Genomic DNA, 19,092 nt, shown 5'->3' on the forward strand with positions numbered 1-19,092 from the left:
GAAAAAAAACACACTCTACACAGTATGATTACTTTCTACTGTAAACAGTATGAGTCCCAGATTCAACCAGATGTGCTCTGTGCCACCAGGACATGATACTGGTTTCATGAGTGATTTGTTTCACACAATGGAAGAGTCAAATGTTAACTAGACCTCGCTAGGTAGAACTAGGAGCACAGTTTGCTAACAGTGTGGAGGAAATAGGGGGAAAGAATGGGGGTCCCACCTTGCATTTTGAACAACACTCAACACTTATAAATAAAGCAAGATGAGAGGGAAATATGTGTTCCTGGGAACTGGGCTCAACGGAAAATACGTAAGTCACATTGTGTGGCTGTTTATAGTACACAGCTACCAGTGGAAGTTCTATTCTAGAATTTAATCTAGTGTTTGCCTATTCTCATTTTACACATTAATATTTTAGCATTACAGCAGTAAAAAAGCAAACCTCTAAACTAACAATGTTCAGAATGTCATGTATTAGACTACACAAACATCAGGAAACATTGTTTTTCGAAACAGTAGCATTATGCATAATAAACCTAGCACATGAAGGGAGAGATAAATGAATGGAAAATGTTGGCTGCATGCAAGTTTAGGACTAGTAATTCAACTGAAGGTTATTTTGGCAAGAGAGGAGAGACTCTCATTCTATTTTCCTTCAAAGAGCAGCCTACTATCCTAAGAAGCATACTGTGCAAAGCAGGACTGACCCACTTCTGGCACTACCTGTCTCACCTTTAAGCTTGATTTGCACCCACACCTGGGAAACAGCAATTAGATGAGGCTATGATGTGCCTAGTATCAACCCCTGCAGAATCCTTACCCCCACAACTGGAGATACAGATTGCGTCTCCATCCCTAATCCTTGTTAAAACGTCATGAACAACACACACCTGACTCCTCTGCAGGAAAGTATACCAGACCATTAGTCTGTCCATGCTAAAAAGGGATGCAACAGTGGCACTCTTAACTCAACCATTAATGTTATTAATTTAGCCAGTCATACACAAGCCAGGCAGACGTGTCTGTCCTAGCTGAATAATTGCTCTTCTGCTCCACTTTGTGTGTGTGCAGTTCTACATTAACCTGGCTGTTTGTTTCTGCTATCTATGGCACAAGGAGTGCTGTGGGAGGGCAGAACCAAAGGGAAGCATGCTCTGAGCTCTGCCAAGGCTTCTCAGGATGAACATAATTGAAGGGACAGGCAAGCCTAGCCCCATCCATCAATCAGAGAAGCAGAAGCTACAGGAAACTTGTTTCCGTCCTCCTTGCCATAAAGAACTGTGCACCAATGCTTGTTTTCCTCTTCATTCCTTATTCCTTCTGCACTGTGTCTCTTAGAGAATTCCTATCTGCAGTCAAACAATCTAAGTGCTGTACAGAGCTTGGACATTTCTACATGCTTTATTAGTTACTATTAAAAGGAATATTTCTACCACAATTCACTGTTTGCAGTACTTTTGCTGCACTATCTTCTCAACACTAATGGTTCTGTGCATGATCACGCCTGTTGCAATAGCAACCAGGTTTATTTATTTATTTAAACACAGAAGGCTTCCATTGTTAGATCCAGGATGAGGTTGTCAGCCAAGAAGTATAATCTCAACCGTGCAGAATATAAATGCCATTACAGACTTAGAAGCGATTCCAACATTATAGCCAGAAAGGATGACAAATGGGACACCAAGTTCATCATGGCATCGTTGAATTACAGAACAGGAAACACAAATCCCCCAGGCCACATTCCACAGACCATCATCCTTGGACCCCCTTGAGTCATACCATACGGAACTATTTGGGCCTGCTGAAGAATTTCGATATAGAAGCACAGAACAAATGTATAGAGAAATCCAAAAAAGATTGGGTTTAAGTCCTACTGCCCAATGAGGGCTGATAGGCACAAGAATGTACCGTATTTTTTGCTCTACAAGACGCACCAGACCACAAGTTGCACCTAGTTTTTGGAGGAGGAAAACAAGAAAAAAAATATTCTGAATCTCAGAAGCCAGAACAGCAAGAGGGATCGCTATGAAGTGAAAGCAGCAATCCCTCTTGCTGTTCTGGCTTCTGGGATAGCTGTGCAACTTGCATTCGCTCCATAAGACGCACATACATTTCCCCTTAATTTTTAGGAGGGAAATAGTAAGTCTTATAGAGCAAAAAATACAGTAATTTAAAGCTAACTCCCTTTCAATGACTACGAGTCGAAACACAGTAGCTGTGGCAATTGCTCCTTGCCTTCTTGTGAAGTACTGATCCTTTGTTGATTTCATTTCCATGTCAATACCATCCCCATATGACTACTGTTTGGTGTTTCTCAGCACACATATGAAGTTAAAGCAAATGTTATGCTCCTCTAGAAAAAGCTCAACTAGTTCATTTGTTTGTCTCTTGCTCAGTTGCTCCACAAAGGGCCCATTTGTTTCCATTACTCCATACAGGAAGATTATGACATATGACGTACTTATACAAGTTCATATTCCCAAAGTAATGCTGATGATCTCAGTAGAGATAATATTTCCTTTTTCTTTTCGGCACAGGTATTTACACACCCTTGCCCTACACAGGAGACCCATTTCTAAACAACATAAATCCAAAACGTAACTTACTGTCATTTAGCCAAAAGAGCATTATTTTAAGACGTACTGCTACAAAACTAGGTAAACAAGGTAGTTTACCTATACAGATAAATAGCCTACAACATTTTATATGCATGCTTCAAATAATAATAATATCAAGTTTCCCAAATAAAACCAACACAAACTTTGTGGTCTTGCCTCACCAGCACAGCTGTCGTTCTTATAAAAAACATAATTTACAAAGTGCCCTTTAACAAAGGAGAGGTCAAAACTGTGCGCACAGCTCAACATGAAAGCAGCAGGGCAGTCTCTCTTGCTGGTTCCCTTGAATCCAAGAAGAATGAATAAGGGGAAAAGGCCCTGCAGCAGACTGAACCCCCTGGGACCAATCGTAGAATCTGGATTCCCAGTCCAAGGAAGATATTGAAAGGAAATTGGACACAAGAACGAACAATGCTGTATTATGTGAGCACAGTGTACCACTAAATGTAACTATCTTTTTTACCTCCTTTCCCTGCTTAAGACCAGAAGCAGGAAAGGGAGCAACAGAAGAGACAAAGGTTCAGAAGAATGGGGAAATCTCTCCCACCTTTTAAATAGTGGACTAGATTGTAGAAGAATTATAACAAAAGGACAGTGATACTAGCATTTATAGTATCTGTACTTAGCCAGAAACATATAGGTCAACAAGTCCCTGCAAGAGAGCGAGCGAGACAGACAGACTTATCGAGTGATACTTACTGCATATGCACCTATCAAAAATGCGGCATTTGCTCGTTTCCGCTGGTCAAAGCTGGTATAATATACTATTTTCTTTCTTGAAAGACTGAATGACTGTTTAAAAAGGGGGGGAAAGTACAAAGGGATGGTTAGCACAGAACCACAAATTTAAGCAAATGAAATACTGGCAGCTAAGTAATACCAGTTTAGCGTTGTGTGTCTTGGCAGTTCTTTCAAATCACCTCACTCCCTGGTCAAGTGCTCCTCAACTAGGGATGGGAGAATACATTTATTTGGTTCACATTAAAACTTAATTTTGCATTTTCCGAACTAATATGTGAACGAAAACACATTTAATCTTTTGAAATCTGTACTTCTCTGAATTTTCTTATGTAGATCACCAAAAGGTACACACAAAATGCAAATATTAGGAGAAATGTGCACAAAAATCCTCACAAGTTTTTATGCAGACTAAAAATAAATAAAAATCACAAACTGCTACAGAAATGGGACAAACTTAGGATCGGAAAAGGAAAAAACAGGGGGAAACAAAACTGACAGATTCATTTGTCCCTAGACAATCACAGTATGTCTGCAAATTGGCCACTTGTCTTTCTTACTTTTCTTCTTCAGCCTCTTTCTGAGATGGTTTGGATATTACATCAGCCACAGGTGATGGCATTCCTGTGGCTAACTTCCCATCGCCTGTGCTCTTCTTCTAATAAAACCTACTGAATGCCTAAATTCTAGCAGACAATACGCCTGAGGAACTGGAACACCAAAATAACCTCTTTAAGACATCTGGAACAAACAGTCTCCTCATGTATTCACTCAGCAACAACAATAAAGACAGAGGGAATGCTTACAAGACAGGCACACCTTTGAATGAAAAGTCCAGAACATGTAAATCAATCACCAGGCTCCATGCTTAGCTTGCTGCTTACTGTGCAGAAACACCAGTAATATCAAATGTTAAATCTCTCACATGAATAGGGGTTAGAGAACAATGAACCAGTGACTTGTTTTCTACTCTTGTGCTCAGCATAGGGATGAAGCATCTTAAAGAAGAGTGATCTATTACGGAATAGGCTACGTGGATCACGGTTCAAGACAGCTTATGCCTTAAGAAATTTTAAAACTTATCGTGTTAAGATAACAGCCTATTTCACACCCAACAGAGAAACAAAACAGAATCCTAGCGCACTGCTCAAATCGCACTCATCCCTTTCTTGTCTGGCAACCCTTGTGTTATCTTCAAACTAGCAACTCATGGTTTGCTTCTCTTCAAACACACAGCCAGAACAAAGCCAGGAACAAACCATGGCATATTCTTTGCTTGCTCTTGTGGTTTGGAGGGAAAAAACAGACCCCAAGCACTGATTTGCATGTAATTGTGAGTCAACACTCTGGTTGGTTTCCTCTTAATGCAGCAAAGGAAGAGAGATGGCTGCAATCTGAACAGCATACATGCTTGTTCCCTGTAAACTATGGTTTGTTTCATCCTGGCTTACTTTTATATGTAAATCAAGCCACTGCATTAATTTCTATGAAATATAATCATTTTCAAACTATTTTTCATCCAACAAAGTTTCAGATCATCTTGTGAGTTAACTGGAAGAATACCGTTAATATATGTGGTATATATTTTAGATGTCATGGAACTGCATTATCAAATCCATGGTCTAATTTTCATATGGAGCATAAATTGTCATTTTCTTTATTCAGAGAGAGAAAAACACAACCTTAATGTAACAGCAATTCTGTTAATTATCATAAATGGCTGTTAATAATAACAGTTTGTTAAATTTTAGCAAAAAAACAATATTTAGAAGAAAATACAATGGTCTCACCTTTAATTTCTTGTTTAGTTTACAGCAGAATCGATGTACCAGAGCCACATTTAAAGGTCCAAAATCTGCATAAAAACTGGAAGAAATATATACCAATGGTCAAAAAACTTGTACTTTAGTCCTTTTGCTGTTGTCAAATATTTCACTATTTGAAGACTCTCCCTTCCTAGCAACATCTCCACTGAAACCTAGAGGCACAGTATGTAGCAGAAGAGCACAATTAACACTCGGTTCTACTGTGTAAGGGCAGGTGAGGCAATGAGATTACAGTAAAAGGTGATGTCTGCTCCACACAGATAAGTTGAAGGACCACCTTTGATTATATTCAATGGCCATGTCTGATCAGCAGACAGACAGTTAACAATTTTCCGGGGGTGCCATATAGTTTTTCTGTCTGATTTAGGTGCAGCTGTTCAGAAACCAGAAACATCACCATCTTGATTTGTCAGGAGATAAGGAAAAATATGTATACTCTGCCCCTTCAGATTTTTTTTTTGACTGCAATATATACTTTATACTACGCTGTGTAATCCTGTATTTGCTAATTTTATAGCTACCGTACTTGCACAAATAAATTGATAGAATCTCACCCTTGTCCTATTATTATTACTGAAAACTCAGTAAATGGTAATTACCCAAATGGTAATGTAGGGGCAGAACAACAGTTTTAGGTTAAAAAAAGAACTCCAAGTGGAGTGAAATAATTAAAATATAATAGACAATAAGCTGCTGCTGCTGCTAATGTATTGTAAAGCGTGAACTTGAGTCCAGGAAGCTGTGATCACCTTCCAGGAATAAAGATGAGGCATTACTGTTGTAAAAGAGGGATAGGACCTGAGCTGATTCACAAACCAAGTGTCATGCTCCCAAGAGTCCTTAGTAACTGTTGCCAGCCCATAACATGCACATATAGGATAGGCCCATTCAGGTTAAAGGGTGCAAAAGCAGCACTTTATAGACTGGGGAAAAGTATGCACTCAAGCAGTTTGAGTAAGTATTCCATTAATTAACATTTTCTTAGTAGTCCTGTTTTCAGAATCCAATTACTTTGTGTCACAAGATTTGTATACCTATGAGGCCATGATGTATTTGATAAAACAAAGCTAATGTCAGATATAGTCCCACAGCTCTGTGATGTTGGAAGGTGCAGCTAAGTTTTCATTTTCTGGAAACAGACACATTAAGCTAAAACATGCCACTTTGGTGTTGATGGGACTTGCTAGCTTCGAAGAGGTACTTGGCTCTGTATGACATTTTGATAAATGAATTCAGAGTCTCTCACAGATAAGTTGTATGATGTAGCTCACCATTAGGTACAGTAACTTTTGCAACTTTTGCAGGGGTCAGCAAACTTTTTCAGCAGGGGACCAGTCCACTGTCCCTCAGATCTTGTGGGGGGCCAGACTATATTTTGGGGGGAAATGAATGAATTCCTATGCCCCACAAATAACCCAGAGATGCATTTTAAATAAAAGGACACATTCTACTCATGTCAAAATACGCTGATTCCCGGACAGTCCGTGGGCCGGATTTAGAAGGCGATTGGGCCGCATCCGGCCCCCAGGCCTTAGTTTGCCTACCCATGGTTTACAGTCTCTCTGCTAATTGAACACCTAAAAGATCCAGTATCTTCAAAGCGTGTTTGAGGTGGATGTTAAGATTTCAGAAGGAGCAACGCAGTTTAGTTGCGAGGCACAAGGAGTTAAGGTTCTTATGAGCTTCCTCCATTTGAAACAGATACAGACCAGCTAGAGAATGTGCTGCCCATGTAAGCCTATTGTGCATTAACCAGTCAAGTGTGATATGCCAAGCCTAGATCTGCTTGCAAAGAACAGAACAAGAGCTAGCATTCTTCTTGAAGAATAAGCCAATGACAAGTTCCCAACTCATTAATTAGTTACCAGTCTGACTAAATCAGCCCTGTGGCTGCAGATCATCCCCCTCTACTTTACTTTTCACCATATTTATTACAAGATAAATATTACTAAAAATAGGGCAAAGACATTTATTTAAGACATGTATGTCAACTTAACATGAATAATCGCTTTCAATACACTGGCCTTAAGGGAAAAGAATAGCTGGCCTATTCAGCTTTTTATTTTCATTAGACAGTATAAAAGCACATTCATTTTCCTGGGCATGACATGTTTTGATGTTTAATCATAAAATATTTAATTGGACTTGGCAGAGCTGGAGTGTTAATAGTTGGCATTTGAGACATGGCAGTTATGGGACAAACTTGAACTCAAAAGTTATCAAAGCAATGTGGCTACAAAGAAAGGCAGCTGCTGCTGCTGATTGCTACATTTATAGGAAGCAGGAAGTTGCCTAAATCTCTGTAGATCTTGTAAGGCTTAGTTGTTAAAGTTAGATCTTTCTTTCATGTGAAAAAACCTGAAGAGGATTCAGGGGAGCCAATTCAATTCCTGAAAATAGGTGGCAGGATGGGGAGGAAGCTATACCTATTTTAAAAATATAAGTGTTCATATACATTTCACAATGGTACTCAGTAATTTTAAGACAGTGGTATTAGATGCAATGAAACATCAGTAAACAGTTGTGTTGTTGTTTTTTTAAAAAAAAGCAGACTTGCACAGAAAACAGTAACCCGGTGATTTCTGGAAAAGAAGGTTTTAGGTCCTAATCCTATGCATGTGAATTCAAATGAGCTACTCGGATTATAGGACAACAGCCTTAACCTGCCTTCAGAAAGAGGAGAAGGGAACAACATGCAGTACTCAGATGTTTCAGGTACTGAACTGACAGCCAGCGTAGTCAACACGAAATATGTGATACTGAGAATGCAGATATCTCACAATAGGGGATTAACAATGTAAATCCATGCTTGTCAACAAATGGGAAACTGCATTTTGCAAACATCTTCAAGACCTGCCCCAATATGGAACACTTTCTGCAAGTCAAAATACGGTTGATTGGTCCCTTGATCCAACAGACAGGAATAGCCAAGATGACGATGACAAATGTACTACATTAATAGCACTATAGAAGAACCTTTATGATGGGCAAGGCCACCTTCTGATACCATCACACATTAAAAATTGCTTATGGTGGCATTAGGGAACTTTGAACCAAAAATAGTGACATATACTTTTCCATCATCCTTCTGCACCTAGAACAGAAGCTCAGCATGATTCTGAGATTTAAAAAAACGCACAAATCAGGAAGACAGCCAAAAAAAAGGTGGCTTAAATTTTCTTCACACTGATTAGTTCTTTCCTTACTTTATTGCTTCCCACATAATTCTCTCAGGAAAAGCCTTCTCAAATGAATTCTCCAGAGAGCTTCCTTTTGGAATAATAGGGAGAAAATCTGGTATTTGTTGATGGGATGGGGATAAATGCACTACATAGGAAGTTTCTATTTGCGTTAGCAGATCAGAAAATTCCATTGTAGAACATGGCGTACCATGTGCCAGGGACCACTTATGTTAAAATGTATTTCTAAACTGGTTGTATCTTTGTATTTTTGTGATGAATATGGTTTCTAACAAATAAACGCAACAGACCAACTGACTACTTGATTAGTCGACATAAATTGGATTAAAAGTTTCTAGATTTCTAGGTCCCCACTGGGGTGGGGATCACCACGGAAGCCGGCACGTGCATGGGGGTGCCTGGTTGCATTCCCTCAGAATTTTGTGCCCAGGGCGACACACACACCCCTACTACACCACTGCCTGTACATATATACTCTGATGTCAGAGAAGCCTTCCAGGCAGAGACTGAAGTATGCTAAGACCACTCTCCACTCTAATCCTGCTGTGAACCAAACAGCAGATGTACTCTAAATTATGTTTTGATCAGCATTGCTAAGGAAAGACAAGTGATGCCCAGTAAATGGTCAAGTGGGAAACAGTCACAGCGCTATCATTAGCAAAACACTGCCATGGCTCTCAAGCAAAGTAATTCAGTTTTAAAATAATAACATCCATTAAAGTGAAAGAAAGAATTTAAAAGTGATAAGTGTCATTAAAGACAGTCAAATTTTTTAAGGAAATGGAGCAATTTATAAAACAACTATGAAGTTCAACTGAAAGTTATACCTCTATTTTTTATTTTATTTTTAAGGCTAGACAGGCCAAGAGATGTTGTTTGATAGCAATGACAGAATCAAGAAGACTAAAGGGCAAGGCAGTTCCATTAAAACAGTGGAAAAGTTACTCAAATGAAAAAAAAGGTCATATATTCTAGCAAGCCGAATATAAATTGTTACGGCAAGACAAGTACCAGTTCTTTCAGAGAGAGTGTGACCCCATCAATAAGAGGCCAATCTCCCACAATGCCTTCATCTTCTCAGGGTTCATACTCAGTTTACTGGCCTTCACCCAGTCCACCAAGACAATGGTACAGATCATGTACAGCCCCTCCCAACATAAATGTTACGAGACTTTGCCCCAAAGCTCCTAAGGACCACTCCCAACAGCTTCATACAGATGTCAGAGGCAAACACCAAAGTGCAAGGATCATGGGACAAAAAGCAAAATCTTCCAAAGCTCTGGACATGTCCTGGTAGGTAGGAGCGCAAACACTTTAAAACAGTGCCAGCTTGGAATAGTGTGTGTAGAATAACCCTCACATAGCTGAACAATGGAATTCACTCCATATGAAATAGTGATAGTCACCATCTTGGATGGCTTTAAAAGAGAATTAGACAAATTTATGGAGGACGAGGTTACTAGCTATGATGGCTGTGTTCACTGTTGGAGGCAATATGGCTCTGAAAACCCGGTTGTAGGGCATCATGCGATGGTGGTGGGAAGAATGGTACTACACCCAGGATCTACTTGTGGGCTTCGCAGAAGCATATGATTGGTTTCAATGAGAACAGGATGTTGGACTAAATGGGCCTTTGGCCTGATTCACCAGGACTGTTCTTAAATCTGGAAACAGGGTGGTTTTTTTTAACATATGCTGAAACACTGAAGAGTAGGATTTATTATTTTTTTTTTAGGTTTTTGGTGTTGTTATTTTTTAAGATGGCTAAAGGGCATTTGTGGAGGAATTAGACAAGATTTTACTCATAGTACCAGAACTTGGAGGTCATCCATTGTGGTTGCATTGGCAGTCAACTGAGGACACGAGAAAAGAAAATAGTTCTTTAAACAAAGCATAATTAATGTAGGGAAAGTCCTTAGCACAAGTTGGGGCAATGGCCCCTAACTTAAATAGTTCTAATAAAGCACTAGACAAATTCACTGAGAAGTAGGTCTATTAGCTTTGACAGCTGAGCAGAAGCTTTATGAATGCCAACAGCATACCCCTTATTACAAGGTTCTGGAGGCATCAATATGGGATGACTGCTGCTCTCATTTACTTGGAAACTTCCCAGAAGCCTCCGGTTGGCCGCTGGTCAACATTCTTAGCTAGCCTTTTGGTATGATCCAGCAGTAAGCTCTTGTAGCATGCAATAATTCTGATTAGGCAGCTGACAGTAGTGACCATGCAGTGGAACATTTTTCAGAAGAAAGCCACAAAGGGATGATTTTTTGTTTTTTTGGATGGAGATGCTTCAGTTACGCATGTTTTAGTATGCAAAGTATTTTGAACAGCAGTTGCCACATATCAATTATACCAAGACTGGTAGACCACCCAGTATCAAACAAAACCAGCTGACCTCCCAATAATTGGAGAGTGAATCTAAATCCTTGTGACTAGGGAAGATTCCAAACCCCTGAACTGTGGTTCAAGCGGGTAAAGCAAGTAGGACTACAGAGCAAGATTAACCCTAGACACAAATTTCTGGTTGCCAAACATAAAACGAGATAGTGTTTATAGGCTTTAAAGCATTTTTAAAGATGGAAAAAATACACTGTTATCTTAAGCGCTATCTAGTTTCCTGATGCTCTTGTGTCAGGCAGCATCAGCCTGAGTTAGAAATCCTAGTTCAGGGTTCTTCATTCTTGCAATAAGCAGTTCATATGAGTGCACAACCTTACAGAATCCCTCCTGATGCTAGGTTTAAAATGAGCTACTTCAAATAAGAGCTTCTTTTGTTGTACCAGAGGCAGGTAATTTGTTGTACAAAACAGAGTATTTTGAAATATCCCTTAAAAGTTTTGATCATCAACTGAATTATTATGATTACAATACAATTATTCTTAAGAGCTGTAGGCTTTAAGTGACGTTATGTGGCCAAACAACAAAAGCCCCTATTTTTCGCATGACTAAGAAATGAATTTTTTTAGTCTTCCTGGTGGTTTAAGTATAATTAAAGCTATATAAAAGTGAACAGGGAATGTAGGTCATCTGGAATAGGAATATGCATTAGTGAAATTCTTTAAATGTTGGAAACTTCAGGTAATGGATCAGTATAGCAATACAGGCATACTGTACAGAGGAATTTTATAAACCAAAAATGCTGCTGAAAGACTTCTGGATTTGCAGGCAAGGTATTATGGGGCAATTTCTAATTTGAGTGTTTCAATGAGCCAACCAAAGCAATCCCTCCCCATTACTGAACTTTGTGTGCCTTTGGCAAGAAGATTATCAGTTGTTATATTTCATATAGAGCCATGTAAATTTAAGGTTCTCAGCCCCGGATGGGCCTAGGTTTCAAGCTCTTGGGGCACCTTCCTCCACATAACCAAAATTTTGTTGCATTATTTTGAAGGTCTGGAAAGCATACTTTGCCTCACTGGAAATGTCTTTGGAATGGCCCTAATTGTTCATCAGTTGTAACATTATTATGCTGGAAACAGCATTGTGGAAGATTGTGGGTAAACATATTCCACAGGTCACACCGAGGAGGAAGCTCCTCTCTGACACTGGTAGTCCAGGGCTGAAGCCAGACAACAATTCCAAAGACTTTATTTAGCCTTTTGGGGGAAAGCCAGTGACATCATGCCCTTGATGGTAATTCGATTTGTAATGTGAATTTGATTTGAGAACCTCCATTTTGTAAAGACATTTCTGTGAAAAAAGTGACCAGTTAAAAGTCCTTGACTGAGAATGGGCATTAAGTCTTGCTGCATACTGGATTAAGGGTGATGGCTACTTGCAACCTTAGCAACTGCAATTGGAATACCCAAAGTTGTATTGCTAAGTTTTGGGCAATATGATAACTACAGTGGTACCTCTGGTTACAGACGCGTCAGGTTACAGACGCTTCAGGTTACAGACTCCGCTAACCCAGAAATAGTACCTCAGGTTAAGAACTTTGCTTCAGGATGAGAATAGAAATTGTGCGGCGGCAGCGGGAGGCCCCATTAGCTAAAGTGGTACCTCAGGTTAAGAACAGTTTCAGGTTAAGAACAGACCTCCAGAACGAATTAAGTTCTTAACCCGAGGCACCACTGTATGGGTTATATCCAATGGTGGTTTTGCGCAGGGAGCACTTCCATTTTCATCAATCCCTTCTAACACTTGCAGCTTTTATGCACATTCTATGATTCTGTGATCCCATACTGTCCCACAGAATCCCTGAATTCCAAGTAGAAGTTAAGGGTATGGATGGCATTGGGGGGATAGATAATCAGTAAGAGCCCTGCCTTTCACAGTAAGTGCATATGCTAATGCAAAGCCACCATAGGATATAATCTTTTAAAAAATATTTTGCTGGTTCATAAGGTAGGTGAAGAGGAAATGTTGCAAAAATCGAGTTCAGAAAGGAGTTTTGTAAATCTGTCGGGCACTACTGATCCCCAACACAGTTTGTGGCAATGTCTGGGCAAATGAGTGTGTTGTCGATTATGAAAATAGATAAAAAAAGTATTTTCACCTTCTATGGTCACCTTTCCCACATGAAATAAACAGAGCAGGTCCTATGCTAAGCACCTGTAGACATGGCAAATAGCTAATCTATTAACAGCATTTGACAGGAACACTTTGACTCTATCACGTGTGATAGGGGTGAAGGTGTTTTAATTCATTCATGGAGTTGAATTGACTCCAAAAGCCTTAAGGGTAAATATCAATTTTTCACCTAATGATGGGCTTCGAGTGTATCAGATGGAAGCATTAAGACTGCACTCCTATCTGCACTAACCTGTAAGTAAACTTCACAATGAGAATTACTTCTGAATAAACATGTACAGTGGTAACTCGGGTTACAGACGCTTCGGGTTACAGACTCCGCTAACCCAGAAATAGTACCTCGGGTTAAGAACTTTGTTTCAGGATGAGAACAGAAACTGTGCGGCGGCAGCAGGAGGCCCCATTAGCTAAAGTGGTACCTCAGGTTAAGAACAATTTCAGGTTAAGAACAGACCTCCAGAACGAATTAAGTTCTTAACCCGAGGTACCACTGTATAGGATTGTGCTGTAAACAGGGTGGTCTGTTTCAGTGGGTTGACTCTAATTATGACAGTCAGATATCACCCTATGGGTTGTATTCAACATAGTGCAAAAGAGATAGTCCTGTTGGGCAACCAAAAATGCTTGCGCTAATAGAACTATCGCCCCTCTCTTCTCACTGTGTGTTGTTCTGGGGGTTCTCCAGAGCAGATGTGGGGGTGGGTGCAAGTCGCATGGGAAGGAGGATTTAGAAGTCCTGTAGCACAAAGGGGAATTCCTTGTGCTGACTTCCACTACCACAATTATTTAGTTGAAAAGAGCCTATGTTACTTATAGCATACCAAATTATTCAGGGTAGCTAAAACAAAAAATGATGTGCTCCCTCAAAGTACTTACTTATTTTATGAAGCAACACATTTTTTTTTAGAAAATGAAACTTTCTGCACTGTTTCCTATCCCACATCACTGAATATCTACGCGCATTTTGCTTCAAGTTTGCAATGCATTAGTCCTGTCAGTCACTACACATTAGCCCTGTCCGCTATTCAAAGGATTAATCCTACTTATTTGGACACCTTGGACAGCAGCCCAGGTTACGGCCTACTCCAGAAATCTGTACAGTATTAGCTTCCTCCTCCTAAACATGTGTTTCCACCTTCCCCTGCATACTCTGCTTCAGGAGCTATGCTGCCATCCATCTTTTTCATCAGGTTTTTTTTTAACACTCTTCTTATCCTAAGTCTGTCCAGCAAATGATGTCAATCTGGTTACCCACGGTGTTTTTTTAAGTCTCAGAGAGCAGTGTGCAATTCCTCAAATATTTCTAGAACACAAGTGTCAGAGCTTATCTGTGACTGGCCAACAAGGATTTGAAGCGCCTAAGAAAATGAGAGCGACACAGGTTGTATCAGCATCCCAACAATGAACTTAAAACAAACTTGCCAGCCAATTTAAGCAGGTTCATGAGCCACTTTAGAAAATGAAGAGTGTTAAGAATGACAACCAAAGCATTCAGGGATTGTTAACACAACTGCTATGTATATCTACAGCTTGACTGCACTGCTAAATATAGGTCCTTCTAATGTTAAGTCTAATCTGTCTTTCACTAATAAACATTTGTGTAAGGATGCCTAGGACACAATCTATCAGAAGTTAGTCATAACAGTGCAATCCTGTGTCTTCTCAGAGGCAAGTCCTACTGAATTCAAGGGGGCTAACTTCCAGGCATATTGTATCAGGATTGCAGCCTAAATCTCACTGAAAGCAAAGCAGTATCACTTCTTACAGACTGTACTCTGAAGAGTGCAAAAGTACTTCGGCAATGAATATCACTTAAAGAAATCACGAAGGTTTTGAGCCTTCCTTTATTTATTTTATTTCCATTTTGTTATGCTGCTACTGACTACTGAAGTAGATTCAAGCTACTATTATAGTAGAATTATTTAGCAACAACTTTAATGCAAATCCCTCCCTTTCATCTGTAAATTTTCAGTGCCCAAACTCCATGGCTAAATTACATCAGAGAGAGAAATTGCTGGGAGGGGGAAGGCAGTGCTGCAACCAAAGTTGGCAGTGTAAAAAGAAAGATACTATCTTAAAAGCTCTTCTTGTTATTCTCTGAACTCCTGAAGTGCTTGTTTCATCCCAGAAAGTATCAATCAGCAGGCAGAATTAATCACAGTGTACAAAAACACAGTCACAAGAGCAGCTTGATGAAGTAATGATTTTAACAACCATGCTCCAAAGTTCAGTGAACGGAGGTTCACTTACCATAAAACTGAATGAGCACATTTAATGCTGCAAACTCAATATATATTCATTGCTAACCACTAGCATGCACTTAACAGATCTGTAGATCAGTAGTGCATCTACAATGTTTTGCTTTTTCATCGAATTGTAGAGAAAATACTTCTAACCCAACATTTGCGGACAGCTACAACAGGCTTCTTCTTTAAGATGTGAATTCGATTTGAGAATAATACTTTACACAGAGACCTATGGCCACAGTAGAATCCATTTTATAAAAAAGCAGGAAACCGGAGGTGGGGGAAGGGGGCGCCCATTTTCTGTTTAAAATTCAACTAAAATGCAATTAAGTCTCAAGGACTGGTTTGATAAAAACAACCAATTGGCCACATATACCGCTAACTTACACTGAAGTATTTCGCGTAAGTTTGTTCTCCCTCTTCCCCCAACACTTGGCGACAAGCTGGGGGTGGGGGTGGACCAACAACGCTGAAAACGAAAGTGAACAGAAAAGCGAAGGAGGATTTTTTTAAAACAACAGCAGAAAAGATACGAACTTACTTTTCATAAACAAGCTCCTCATCCGTACAGAAATAGTGCGTGTTTACTGTGCTTCTGGGTCGGTTTCGTAAAGTAGCAAAATATAGTCTGTCTGCAAGAAAAAAGAAAAGAAAGGGAGACCATGAAGGAAGATCTTCAAGTTATACGTCCCGCTGCTTAGCTGGAACTTGGGTGTTAGTTCAAAGCGGGCAGGGAGAGTCGCTTGTCCCCCCGTAAAAAAAGAAGAAAAAAGAAAGAACCCTACGCATTTGATCGGGTTTCACTCCGGAGCAAGCATTACCTGCCACGAAGATTTCGCAGCTGGGCGGCGTCGTCTCCGCCTCCTCCATAACTCTCCTTCCCCTCCCGCCTCGCGATTTGGGGGGGGGGGTTGCAAGGGCTCCCCTCGAAACAGCTTCTCCCGCAGGGACTGAAGGGAGTTTCGCGTTCGCTCCGGGGCGCGCGCCGAACTTCGCCCCGGGGAAAGAGGCGGTTCTCACCCCCGCCCCGGGCCAGGCGCTCCCGGGACAGCGGGGGGTGGGCAGTTGTTGCGTCGCGCCCCTTTCCTTTATATGACGGGAGGGCGACCCCTACTCGCGGAGGGGAGACCCCTCCTCCTCCTCCGCCGCCGCCTCACCTTTGAGGAACTCCGAGGCTCCCAGCAGCTGCTCGGACGAGGCGGGCGGAGCCGGCTCCATGCGAAAGAGGGCGCGGAGCTGCGTGGCTGCGCGGGAAGGCGCCTCCGAGCTCATGAGTGCCTCCCGGAACGGCGGCGGCTTCTCCGTCGTCGTCGTCGTCTTGGGCGGCAGCGGCGGCGGCCGGACAGCCGCTCGGCCGGACTCAGAGGCGCCAGCAGCAGCGGCGCGGCATGCTGAGGGAACAGGCAGCCGCCGCCGCCGCCGCCTGGCTGGCTCTGGACTTGTGCAGCCGCCGCCGCCGCCCGCATGGGATGGGAGGTGCGCGCGCGCGCCTCAAGGAGGCAACCGGCCGGCGAGGCGCTGCTCCGGCGGCCACCCCCACCCCCAGCAGCAGCAAGCCGCGAGTGGCGGTGGAAAGGAGCACGGAGCCGGCCTGAGGGGAAGGGAGGAGGGCGCGGGGTGGCGTGGAAGGGGTTCCTTCGCCGCCGTCCCGCCCTCCGGCGGCTTAAAGGGGCAGCGCGCCGTTACCAAGCAGCCGGCGCCGGCGGTAGCAACCGCGTTACCAAGGCTTTGTTACACGCGTGCGCTTTTACCTCAGGGCTCTTCCCGCCCGGCCGCTTCCGAGCCTCGGGCCTTGCCAAGGGGGGGGGGGCGATCTGAGAGGCCGCTCCTTCTTTCCACTTTAAGCCGGAAACCCCTCCAAAAGCCGGCGGGCCGAGGCACCGGGCCTACGCGAGTTTAGTCAGAGGCCGCCTCGTTCAGTGTGTTGTTGTTGTTGTGGGGATCGGGCGCAACCTTCACTCCGGAGTCGGTCCCCGCCGCTCAGTGCCACTGATGCCGTCCCCCCCTCAATTTAATGATTACTTAGTTAAACATGTTAAGTTAAATTAACTGAAAACAGCTTGCAGATACTTAATTGGCTTAGGATTTTATTTAAGTGATGAATTAATATGTTTAATTTCATAATGTGAAGATCTAAGGATGTTAATGTTTAAGAAGTTTTTTTAAGAACTGTGATTTGGAAAACCATTAAAAGGATATGCAATGAAATTCAACCAAGGGGAAGCGAGGAATTCACTTAATGTTAATAAGTGTAATTTTTAATAAGGCTATGATTTATGTATGTTTGTTTTATGTGTTTGTTTGTTTATAATGTTGTGAAAAACCAATAAAAAAAATTGGGGGGGGGGGAATGCCGTCCCCCCTCAACCATCCCAATCGATCCTGAAGCTCAGTTGTATTACCTTCCAGGAAGCAAAGATCCATCCCCCCGGGCGAAGCTATGCTTCTTCAGTATTGATATAGAAAAATAGGGGTGGTTGGCTTTTGCTGCCCATCTCCCCAAGGGGCTGAGTCCCCCAAGTCCAGGATCGGTCAGAGATGAATGGATGGAGGTCAGAGGGCAGCGAAAGCAAGGCAGATCTTCATTTTTCTGTTGCAACGGAGTTCCCTCCCCTCCTAGCAAGGAGGCAAGAGAGACACAGAGCAGAGCCCAGAAGAAACATCTCTTTTAAGGGTTTGCATTTTGGCGTGGAAAAGGAGGACATCCCTTCTACAAATGGTCAGAAATTGCATCATGCATAAGGTTGGGTTACTGTGGCTCAGGCAGGCCAAGGGGTAATATTCCTGAGGATTTAGCAAGTTTTACATGGTTCCAGACACAGTTTACACAAAACGTTAGCGTTTCATAAGACAACCAGGATGCCCATAAGACATCCCTCAATGCAGAGCATCTGGGTAAACCATGACAATGCAAAGGGGGTTCATAGATATAGCAGAGGAATCCCTTCAGGAACGTCCCCTGATTGCTACCTGCCTAGTGTTCTCAGGCAAAGGAGAGTAAGGAGGCAGAGGAAATCAGTCTTTAGGAGAGCCAAGATGGCTTTTGGATTGCTCACCTGTACTATTGCAGACATGTGGTTTATATACTTATGCATGCATGTTTACATTGTGCAATTATCAACATTTATTCTACATTTGAGACCTTAGAATTCCTATAACAACATTGACTTTGTTGGACTGGTCATGTTGTGCAGATGCCTGATTACTGTCTTCCAAAGCAACTACTCTATTCCGAACTTAAAAATGGAAAGCATAATGCTGATGGGTGACAAAAGAGGTTTAAATACTCTCTCAAGGCGAACGTAAATGACAATTGGGAAACACTGGCCTGCGAGCGCTCCAATTGAAGAACAGCCTTTATCAAAGGTATCGTGGACTTTGAAGGTGCTCAAACTCAGGACGAAAGAGAGAAATGTGCTAAGAGGAAGGCATGTTTGGCAGACCCACACCGTGATCAACTCCCATCTGGAAACCAATGTCCCTACTGTGGAAGGACGTATGGAAGGAATAACTGGCCTCCACGGTCACTTACAGACTACTGTTAATGAATGAGCCAGTGTGGTGTAGTGGTTAAGAGCGGTGGACTCGTAATCTGGTGAACCGGGTTCGCTTCCCTGCTCCTCCACCTGCAGCTGCTGGGTGACCTTGGGCCAGTCACACTTCTCTGAAGTCTCTCAGCCCCACTCACCTCACAGAGTGTTTGTTGTGGGGGAGGAAGGGAAAGGAGAATGTGAGCCGCTTTGAGACTCCTTAGGGTAGTGATAAGGCGGGATATCAAATCCAAACTCTTCTTCTTCTTCTTCTTCTTAAGACCATGTTCATGAAATACAATCTTACTCGGCTACGAAGGATTGCCGAAGAAGCAGCAGCAGCTTCCAGGAAAACGCTTGTGGCTGCAAAGGGTAAAGGAAAGGGGGTCATG

At 42.1% G+C, this 19,092-nt stretch overlaps 1 protein-coding gene and 1 long non-coding RNA gene across 8 annotated transcripts in view; one reads left to right on the forward strand and one right to left on the reverse strand.

Annotated features, from left to right (window-relative positions):
• Positions 1 to 16,545, reverse strand: part of CDC14A (cell division cycle 14A) — a 102,208-nt gene extending 85,663 nt beyond the window's left edge. For 2 of the 7 annotated variants that reach the window (XM_081194997.1, XM_081194998.1), the window contains exons 1-4: positions 16,328 to 16,542; positions 15,712 to 15,802; positions 5,153 to 5,228; positions 3,324 to 3,416 (exon numbers count right to left, since the gene is read on the reverse strand). In XM_081194997.1, the coding sequence (XP_081051123.1) occupies positions 3,324 to 3,416; positions 5,153 to 5,228; positions 15,712 to 15,802; positions 16,328 to 16,442 (375 nt within the window). In that variant the 5' untranslated portion in view covers positions 16,443 to 16,542. Of the gene's footprint in view, positions 1 to 3,323; positions 3,417 to 5,152; positions 5,229 to 15,711; positions 15,803 to 15,991; positions 16,261 to 16,327 lie in introns of those variants that run through there. The other 5 variants (XM_081194999.1, XM_081195002.1, XM_081195000.1 and 2 more) reach the window with 5 other exon arrangements.
• A 2,481-nt stretch (positions 16,546 to 19,026) lies between these two features.
• LOC308587433 overlaps positions 19,027 to 19,092 on the forward strand; it is a 13,798-nt gene continuing 13,732 nt past the window's right edge. Inside the window, exon 1 of the long non-coding RNA XR_014008372.1 lies at positions 19,027 to 19,072. This is a non-coding gene — a long non-coding RNA (uncharacterized lncRNA). The remainder of the gene's footprint in view (positions 19,073 to 19,092) is intronic.

The sequence above is a fragment of the Podarcis bocagei genome (genome assembly GCF_964188305.1).
Source record: "Podarcis bocagei genome assembly, chromosome: 5".
In the NCBI taxonomy this organism is placed as follows: domain Eukaryota; kingdom Metazoa; phylum Chordata; class Lepidosauria; order Squamata; family Lacertidae; genus Podarcis; species Podarcis bocagei.